The sequence below is a fragment of the Tubulanus polymorphus genome, chromosome 3, assembly GCF_964204645.1.
Source record: "Tubulanus polymorphus chromosome 3, tnTubPoly1.2, whole genome shotgun sequence".
Lineage (NCBI taxonomy): Eukaryota > Metazoa > Nemertea > Palaeonemertea > Tubulaniformes > Tubulanidae > Tubulanus > Tubulanus polymorphus.
In genome coordinates, this window is record NC_134027.1 from 27,240,753 (window position 1) to 27,251,335 (window position 10,583).

The following is a 10,583-nucleotide window of genomic DNA, read 5'->3' on the forward strand; positions in this document are numbered from 1 at the left end:
CGTCTCGCAGGTATGCCATGCAGTCACCTAACACTGCAAACATTTGACCAGTCAACGGAATTAAAGCATCAAAATCTGCAAAATAAATCCAGAAAATCCCGACTTCAAAGTTCTGACTTCATTTCATATCTCACCTTGGGGTAATCGAAACCACAGTTTATAGTAGGGCCTGCCTTATGGAGAGGTTAATCATCCTTGGAAATTATTCGATTTAAAAATACATTTCAGCAATACTCGACTCTTTTACCGGTAACTCTAGAGTCGATCCATCTACATCCATATACCGTGCAGGGAGGTATAGTATGAACGATAGGGCGATTCTAGGCAGTGGGTTTTGGGGTTTTTTGCGCCTTCCCATCGAGATTGCCGGCATTTTTGTTAGGATTGTCCTCGCGAAAAATAAATTTGTCTCTCATCTCTTGGGAATTTCTTTTTTAACCCCCCAAAAATATCAACCCGATTATGGAAGAACCGCATTTTTGTGGCCTTCAGCGTGAGTGTCCATCCGGGAAATGCCCTTCTTGTTCGTGCCTTCCAATTTTCCTAGATCTAAATGCTGAGTTGAGAAACTTCAGTTTTACAGTCATGTGAATCTCGTGTTGTGGAACTTTTAACTAACCAACTTTTTCACGTTGTCGCGGTCAAATTCGAACAACTGAACTAAACGGAGATCAATGTGATATTGCGGTGGCTAAACTTGGTCTACGGTCTGAAAGAAACGCGCGTCACTGGTGTCTATTTTAAACTACGTGCGTTATTAATCCATCCACCCAAAATCTGAAGAAAAAAATGAGAAATCACGAAATATTCAAGAAGATACTGTTGATTTTGATGAATGACGTAAATGACGACATTCAACGTTTTTACGGTTGCGTCTATGGAGTAATTGGCTACTACGGATATATATAGCTGGACCGTAGTTTCATTCATAATCATCTAAACCACTCTCCTTATATGGCAAGTGAATAAAGTTAGTGAATGAACTTACATACGGGTTAGCGTAACGTCATTTGTCTACAGGTCGTTGATTGGCTGAGTAAACGGATGAATGCGAGGAACACTAGTTTACAGTCAGAACCGCGTTGAACTACACACACGCGCGACGTATACATACACGGCGCTCTCACATCTTTAACACTTATAACGCCGTACACATCACCCAAATTCGATTACTGGGATTTTTTGGATTAAGTTATATCCGTCGCTATCGAGATTGAATGCTTTATCGTTGTCAACAGATTTCAAGGACGCTTTATCGGAATTTAGGTCATACCATGCCTAGTATGGAGAGTAACGGCGCGGCAATGGCGGTTACTCCTGATTATCTTCGAGATGAAATACGAATTGGTGCTGATCCTTTGATTTTAGACTGTCGGAGTCAGGTTGATTTTGCGGCTATGCACGTCGAAGGAGCTATCAATGTTTCGATACCGAGTCTAATGTTAAGGAGACTCAAGAAGGGAAATCTTTCGGTAGCTTCAGTTTTACAATCAAAAGACGCCAAGGAAGTATTCATGAGAAAGTGTAAAACTCAAACTCTCATCTTATACGACGAAACAACATCATCTTCTACAGACATTACAAATGTGAATTCAAACAGTATTACGAATCTGCTAATAAAGAGACTCGCAGAAGAAGGTTGTCATGTGTGCTATCTACAAGGCAAGTATTCGTTACAACTAATGTATCATCAATTTCATTTTCAGCTATGATAGGAAACAAACCGGACCTGACGAACGGAACCTGTTCTCTATTGTTGTTTCTTTCATTTCAGATCTCAAAACCCATCTAATCTCAATAACTCTTGTATTCTGTTGATATTGAATCTTTTTATGGAGTAGTATAATTCATCTTTCTTTCCTTCTAAAGGAAGTATTTCGATAGATTTCATTTTGAATGAAGCTCTTGGGCAAATAAATCAAATCATTGTGATGTTTATGACGCAGTTGATGGTACGATAGTCATCAGCTTCCTGTAGTGTGAAACATTAACCTATATTCGAACTGTTGATACACACTCGTAGATAAACAGGTTCTTCAACATTGAATCATTTTCTGTGCCGATGAGTCGTGTTGTTAGGTCAAAAATAACATCAGTTACCTGACCCCATCGAGCGCGTAACTAAAGACGTAAACCTAGAACCGTGAGAAAGAACAGTTTCATTGATGTGTTTTCAAACTACCGAATTTCATCATCGACGACGTGTTGAAAATATCGCGTATTTTATATGATTTCATAAGTTCATTGAGTTTTCATCAGCCGAGTATCGACGATGACTCGAGAATATCGTGCTATGCAAATATTATTGCCGAGTTGAAGTCTCCTTCAGTTCGTGCTCGAATACTAGGTCAACTCCATTAAATGACTTCCTTCTTTCTCTCCCTATAGAGCGCATACATCGCCCTGAGAAGTGTCTAGTTTTTAGGAGTGGAAAGGGAGAACTTTGTAAACATTGAGTTCATAGCTATCGGCTATTTGTGAGAAAAAAAACTTGACCAAAATCAAGCTCCAGACACGTTGACCTCTGATTAAACCGATAGGTGTTTTATCGATTGTAGAAAGAGTCGGGCCCTGATTCATCTGGTCAATTAGTACTCGATGAACCGGTTAACCTATCGGTCAACTGAAATGACCACCAAAGATCTGTCTGGATTAACTAGAAATGAAATAAAATTCCTTCGTTTGAAATTCTCTCTAATAACGATCACTTCAGTTGAGTTGTGGTGGAGCTGAAAAATAGTACTTTGAAGGTTTACTTGATTTTGTACGAGCTTTTGCTGCTAATATACACTAACTGGTCAAAGCTCGTAATTTTAATAACGTTGTTTTAATAAAATCAAGTTTACCTTATTCGTCGCCAGTTTAAGTCATCATCTATGATTGAATCCCGATCTGTATACAATAGACGTGTGTATATAGAACCTTTTCGCATATGCTCCTTCGGAAGAGGATTATCTTATTTTCTCTTTGACGATTGCTGCTTTGAAAAATTCTTCCAATTCTACCTCTCTCTCTAAAAAGGCTGACATTTTCTACCCGAGATTAATAATCCATCGTTCATAGAAGAGCTAAACCGAAAAGTGCCTAAGAAGAAATCCTTTGAATAAGTTATCAACACGATATTCGTCCCAACAATAATGAACAACTGTACATCCATAAAAAAGTCCCATTAAATTAGCTGAATTTGTTGTATGTATATATTTATATATATATATATAAATGTATACATAATCTGTTTACATATTATGTTTTTCAGGAGGTTTTTTACTGTTTCAAGAGCAATATCCCGAATACTGTATAGCACATGAAGATGATAAATCTCTACACAGCGCTATACTCGGGCTCAGTAATATGAACTTAGAAAATAATGATGATACAGAGAATCTACAAACTCCTACAGACATGTACCCGGTCGAGGTCGTACCGTATTTATTCCTAGGAAATGCACGAACTTCTTCCAATTTTGAGATTCTCGCTAAACTGGGAATACGTTATATCCTCAACGTCACGTCCAACGTACCAAACGTATTCGAAAACGATACCAACTTTAAATACATGCAGATACCAATAAGCGACCACTGGTCTCAAAATCTTTCTGTATTCTTCCCGCAAGCAATTTCTTTTATCGGTAAGTTTATCTGAATTGTTATTTCTATCGAGCAGTATTAGGGAAGGGTAGCGGGTATGAGGGATTGTGTGAAGCTCATATTTATATGAATCCTGTGTAAAGCCTGTTAAATATAAAGCTTTTAGCGCTATGCCTCGCGGGAGTAACTGTGACATTTTTCCTCTCGGCTGCAATTTAATTGATGGGCACACCAGAGATCAGGCTGTTTCATACATCGCTGTAGCAACATCAGCAGCAGCAGCAGCAGCAGCAGCAGTAACGCTCACTCCTCTATTCGCCCACTCGGTAACAGGGATGGATGGATGGATGGATGCTGTATCTACGTAACGATATATACACAGATACATATACTTTATGATGTCGATTGATAAAAGATGAAAGATCATCAAATTGATTCACATTTGACGTTCGTTCGTTCGTTCGTCATATATTTGTATATATATACATATAAATATATATATATATATATGTATATCGATTAATGTTTGATCAGACATGAACAAATTTCTTATGGAATTCTTTTGACAGTTTTATCAATTTAACCCTCATATATTTTATACATTTTCACGTATGACGCGTGAGGATAGATTACTTATTATTCTAGCCTGATTTCCATTCATAAAAATAGATAAGTCCTGACTCTCTCTCTCAACACACCGAGGTTATCTCTTCTTCTGAATGTCTGTTATATCTGTAGTTACACCACCAGTTCTGATAAGCTCTAAGAAGCGTTAGTTCTGTGTTCTGAACGCTAACGTAGTATACGCGCTTCCTGAAACTGTTTTTGTTGATGTTTCTCTCTCTGACGCTGAGCAGAACTTTTCCTCTATAACAACAAAACGGATGAAAAAACCCCCGATCATCTATTATCCCAGCCGGGTTGGCTGTATGTGGAGTGCGCGTATTGTGCAGTTTTAAAATCAGGGTCATAGTGTTTGCGTTTGTTCAAATTTGAACCTCTGCCAAAATTGAAGAGGATGTCAAAAAAATCTCGATCAGCGCACGAGAACGGAATGGCGGATTATTTGACAAAAACACCTTTCTCTCTGATGTCGAGATGATTTTCTCGCTCGGCACAAATGGCAGCAGTTTTGATGTTGATCGTATGAATAATGGTTTTATGGCATCCATTGAGATTAACATGCTCTTCGTATCTACTCCATTATCTTGATTAAAACTGAACAACGCAATCTGTACTATCTCATTAAACCGCAACATTTCCTTCCGCTCCACGGTACGATGTGAAAGTGCAAATTATCGTTTCATTTTCTTATGATTATTTTACTTGTATATTTTCAGATGAAGCGAGGCGTAATAAAGCTGGAGTATTGGTACATTGTTTAGCCGGTATAAGCCGTTCTGTAACTGTTACCGTCGCCTACATTATGCAGAAGTTAAACATGTCCTTAAACGACGCTTACGATTTCGTCAAGAAATCCAAACCGGATATTTCACCTAATTTCAATTTTATGGGACAGTTGTTGGATTTCGAACGTTTGCTACGAAATAGTCCGAAAGGTTCGGACAGTAACGATCTCATATCAATGGATTCTAGCGAAGTCGACACGTATTTCATGACCCCGACAAAATCAGATACAGATTCAGATAAAGATTGCGAGTGTTCGCCCTGTAGTACTACATCATCGTGCAGTTCATGATTGTCACAATCCTGCTGCTGCTGCGCTGTTTGTTTGTGTCATGGATTTATTTGTTAATTCTTTGATGGCTGCTGAACTCAGATATAACGTATGAAAGTCTTTCAATAATCGTGAAGGAGATCGTAGTTTGACTAATGTCTTCACTTCCAATCTTATCAATGGATGTTTCTGCCTGATTAATGGAGGTTCGTGCTGTAACCGTGAGACTCTCTCTCTCTCGCTCTCTACTAGGTCAAGGCCACATCCCGACACCAGATTACAGACATTTGACAAGTTTCGATGGTGAAAATGCTCAGGTTTTTATTGTAAATAGAATGAAAATGCCAGGGATCAAAAAGTGAATATTTCGAATACCGGTTTTCTGTATAAACTACGCGTTAAAGTGCCAAATATATGTAAATAATCTTTTAAAAGGCACTTAAAAATCTGGACAAAATTTAATTATTATTGACGACAAGTATTGGCCCTATCCAAAATGAAATTCGTAGAAATAGTACTAACATTCGCGAGGCTAATGTACTCTTAGATGTAATGGATCGGAGGTTAGCTTATAAAACAGTTCGGTCAAATCCATTCAATCTCGTCTATGATTTAAATGGTTGAACAACTATGACCCGTTAGTCATAGGACTGAATCGAAAACTCTTTTATGATATAAATATATAGTTGAATTGTAAACAGGCAGCTAAAAATTGTTAAAATGTCTTAGGGAGGTACAATGAAGAAACATTGACAGTATATATTGAATAGATTTATGAATTAGTTCGGTTCGCTGACATTCACCGTGCGGATATTAATTCATCGGTCGTGTATAAATCTTCATTACAAATACAAAATCTGTCTCAATCATCGCGTGAAATGTGAATAATACTCATCGTTAACGAACAAATGACAAAAAAGAAAAAATACCAATCGACGTTTGAATCATTGGCACGATAGACCCGACGACGACGCCAGGTCCGTGCCGAGCTTTTTTGAGGGGCAGTTCTATTTCGAGAAAAATGGCACTTTTTACCATGAAAAGGGGCGCATTCCTATTGGAAAAGGACCGATCGAACGAAGTGCCCGAGTATCTAGATAAATCATTTGAGAATGGATCAATTATCAATTTCTAAGAAGTACATGAAAATTGCATCCAAATTTCGTAAAATCTTGACACAAATTTTTTGACACTTTTTGAAGGGCACTTCGAAAGGGTTCGTTCGCTAACCCCCTCCCCCTCGGCACTTCTTACACTGATATCAGCTCTATATATTCTATTTACTGATTAAACACTCGTTGAGATTCGTCTGTGTATTTAGTTTATTTGACTGATTAGATTTTAACCGTCTGACATAAATCAGCAATATCGACATCGATTGTTTTAAATCGTTATATTATCAGTTGTTGAGAAGTTCTGCCACATCATCGAAATGAGATCATTGTATAATCTATTCGCCCTTGAACTTACCTACGGTTCTATGTTGCAATATCTTAGTCTATATATAGATGGGATGTATAAGAAATGTCTGTTGAAGCTATTTTTTTCGTCCCGTGTAGGACCGTTGTTTATTCAGTCGATTCTGTATTAAAAACTTCGCACGAAACTGTGACGAAACTCATTATCTGTAATTCAGGACGGTAAATACGCGGGCTATTAGGAGGTGACCTAATCGATTCCTACCAGAGCTGAATAAGAGCCGCCGGTTTTAGGTGTTTTAACCCATTTTTATCACGGAAAAACAACGTTATTTCTAGCAATATTTGCATTAGGTTTAACGTTATATTAGGTTATACACACAGTGAGATACGGGACTGAATGTTACTATGATTCATTTGCATTGATTTGTTCAGTTGGTTTTATGCCTTTGTCAGTGCGTTCTGATTTGATGATGGCACAGATAATAATTATTTTTTGGCAGTATCTCCAGCGCTGACCACATCTCTCTCAATACTCATACTACCGAGCTCACAATGCGTCGAGGGTTTAATAGACATTCACTAACCTACAATGACTGATTAAATATAAACGATCAAGTTTTAATACGTGTTTTAATATGTTACTAATGTTGATTCCTATAATGAATTATGTTTTTCATAGTGTATTTTTATATATGTTTTATGTATCTCATCAATACGACGAATGCCGGTTTAACTGTCAAATTCCTCTCCCCCTCTCTCTCCCTCTCTCTCTTCCCTCCACCCTCCCCTCTCCCTCTCTCCCTTCCTCTCATCTTCACAATATCACAAACCGATGAGATATCCAATTTTAAGCGGTGATAATATTATATTTTGAGATTTGTCTTGAAAATGGATATCTCACAATGTAGCTAAACCACATAGAATTGAGATTTCGGTTTACAATTAGAAAGTATAGTATTAGACCTAATAGTGTAAAGTTTAAGCAAAGGATGATAACGTACAGTAAAAATGGCAGTTGCCGGCAGTATTATTATCGATAAATATTATATTAAATATAGTTAAAAAGTTAATGAAATAAGCTTGTGTAATTTTGTATAAATCTTGTATATGTAAATATATAAAAATATAAATAAATATATATATATATATATATATATATATATGAATATATATATGATACTGTTTGTACAGGGGTTCGTTATTTCCACTTGTACGATGAGAATAAAATACATTAATGTAAGAATGATTCATTAGGCTTTAGTTGATTTATTAATGGTGACTGATGAGTTTTAGAGTTCCAGGCCCTTGTTCGTCTGTTCCTGCTGTCTGAAGTTTAGCGAAACGAAAGGACACGCGTCTGGTGGCTGGTGGATAGCGGTTTCCTGGAAATACTTGGGAACTTTATTGAAAAATCACTCTACACGAAAAGTACATTATCAGTCAATGGAACATGTGTGTCCCAGGTTTCTGAGCAAAAGAGTTTCATATCGGTAAAAATAGGAAGGAATCTCGGTTTCATCATCCAGGGCGGCTTTGTAGACAAAACAATGTCTTCAAAATCGATTCAGCTCAGTCTTTATCTTGCGACAATCTGTTGACGGTTGTACAAATAGCATAGCAGAGATCAACAATACAGTGAGAAGTGTCGCACGATCGCGATCCACATCAGTGGAATGATAATTCCGAGAAAAAACTTGTTTATCAAAATATTGTCACTTATTTTTGGTTTACAAAAAACAACAATTAAACACCCAGAATTAGCACATATAGGAAAAAAAATAGAAAAACAATAAGACCATGTTCGTTCATCATTGTTAAACCACTTGGTAAATCCATTAAAATTTCTCGGTAAAATTTGTCACTGTCAAAAATATATACATGAACGTATGTCTGTAACAACACCATCTGTATAGCGGTAATGTCTAGACAATATGATTGATTGATCTAGTTTTTATGAAACCTACTTCTACTTAGTTACATTTCTCATCTTTCATTACGTCCCGTGTTGATATCATTTTCAAGTATATAGGTCGTCCCTAAAACCACCACTTTAGATTTAGGCCTAAAACACCAGTTTCGCCCGTTCGGATTTTCAAACAAACAACATTGTCATATAATATTTCTATTTCTTCACGGCATCTCTCACTTTCACCGCGCATAGATATGGATGATATTATCGATTTACACGGCGAGAACTAGTCTTTATTTGGTTTAATGTACACACACGTGCATCGTCGGTATATTTTGTTGTCTGTCGAGCGATGCTGATGTTGCCGCCGCCAGTACTGTGTCGTCGGAGTCACGTGACACCCAGACGTTAGAATGAGAGAGAACCAGTCGATACAGCGTTCATTATATGATATCGACACACTACGTTATATTGCTGGTGGGTTGCAGCATCAATAAACAAACCTACAATCGATTTAATAAATATGTGTATATTATATATATATATATATACAGCTAATTCTGCGAATTCCGATACAATAATTATCCAAGAAACGCTTTTTCAATACGCCTTATATAGATATAAATGCAATATATGGTCATACACATCTTTATAAAACATCTACTGACGTATCGTACTCACAAGTCTTTTTAGTATATTGAAGAAATATCAAATTTTACACAACATTGTTAAACCGGAATTATAAGTAGGCCTATCTCTACAGGGTTCGAGGACCAGGGACTTCTATACGGCTGCCACGGAATAGTCACTGGGGCCGGTTACTCGAAACCCAAAAATGGTCATAAATCTTAACATTGTTAGATTGGCTTTAGAACTACAGTCGAACCTCGTTACAACGAGGGGCAGAAAATATATTCGTTATAACCGATAATTCACTGTTATATCCAGTATGGAATTTGCCTATTTGGGACAAAAATTTCTAGGTTTGTAATAACCGATTAATCGTTACATCCTCGAGGACGCGTTGGAACACCCCCTCGGGTTTCCAGAGACTAGCTTCTATCGGGTTTTATAAGGAAACCTCAGACACAACATTCCGAGAAATTATAATCTATTCTCAGTTGAGGACGTTTATTGAGAAATGATGATGATCCATTTAATTAGCTTTGTTATAAAGGAAGAAAGCACTTGACGAAAAGACGAATAGTTTTAATGTCAGTATAGTGATACTGGTGATAGTTCTATAGTTTCACGGAGGCGTTTTCTTATTTTACATAGACCCTCAGCTCTCGAGTATCCATATTTCCAAGAACCCCGACGTTAAACCCCTCGTATAATCCGGAACGACCCACCTTCTGTCTGGCAATGACACTTCCTACTCTGTACCTACAAGTAACGTCTGACTAAACCCGCTTGAAATACGTTATTTTATCATCCCACGAACATGCGTAAATCTTAAAATCCCAATAGAAAAACATTTCCTTTATGAATATATAAACAAAACTAAAAATCAAAAACTGAAATCTATGAAGGAAGGAGATTATCCTGTTCCCGGTAATTCATCTATTTCGTGATGACCTTGGAACAGTTCATTCACCAGTGGAGCGGATGCTGAGCGTATCAATGCAGCAGATATATTGATTATAGATGGAGAATGTCTGAGTGAATGGAAGCTATGCGCGTGTGCGAATATTAGGGATTGTCAACTCTCAGTAACTATCGCTGAGAGAGAAATACTGATTGATACCGTTACATTATATATATACAACACGTACAAATATAGTGTGAGAGGAGAGAAGAGGGAGGGAGAGAGGAGGGGAGCGAGTGGGGGAGAGGAGAGGAGAGGAGAGGGGAGCGAGTGAGGAAGAGGAGAGGAGAGGGGAGCGAGTGGGGGAGAGACTGGAAGAGGGGGCGAGATGAGAGGGGAGGAAAGAAGGAGCGAGGGAGGGACAACATGAGGGAGAGAGGAGAGAGGAGAGGGAAGAGGG

The 10,583-nt window shown here is 37.7% G+C and overlaps 1 protein-coding gene across 1 annotated transcript; it reads left to right on the forward strand.

Moving 5' to 3' along the window:
* The first annotated feature begins 1,045 nt into the window (after window positions 1–1,045).
* LOC141901827 (dual specificity protein phosphatase 6-like) lies at window positions 1,046–7,784 on the forward strand. The gene is made up of 3 exons (XM_074789324.1): window positions 1,046–1,662; window positions 3,257–3,628; window positions 4,928–7,784. Exons 1-3 carry the CDS (start codon window positions 1,218–1,220, stop codon window positions 5,284–5,286), a joined length of 1,176 nt encoding a protein of 391 aa, XP_074645425.1. The 5' UTR covers window positions 1,046–1,217; the 3' UTR covers window positions 5,287–7,784.
* The last annotated feature ends 2,799 nt before the right edge of the window (window positions 7,785–10,583 follow it).

What these genes read in the sequence shown, in the direction of transcription:
- LOC141901827 (XM_074789324.1), top strand. Translation starts at nt 1,218, where the DNA reads ATGCTTTATCGTTGTCAACAGATTTCAAGGACGCTTTATCGGAATTTA. An exon ending in TCATGTGTGCTATCTACAAG is followed by an intron (nt 1,663 to 3,256) that starts GCAAGTATTCGT and finishes TATGTTTTTCAG; the next exon opens with GAGGTTTTTTACTGTTTCAA. An exon ending in GCAAGCAATTTCTTTTATCG is followed by an intron (nt 3,629 to 4,927) that starts GTAAGTTTATCT and finishes GTATATTTTCAG; the next exon opens with ATGAAGCGAGGCGTAATAAA.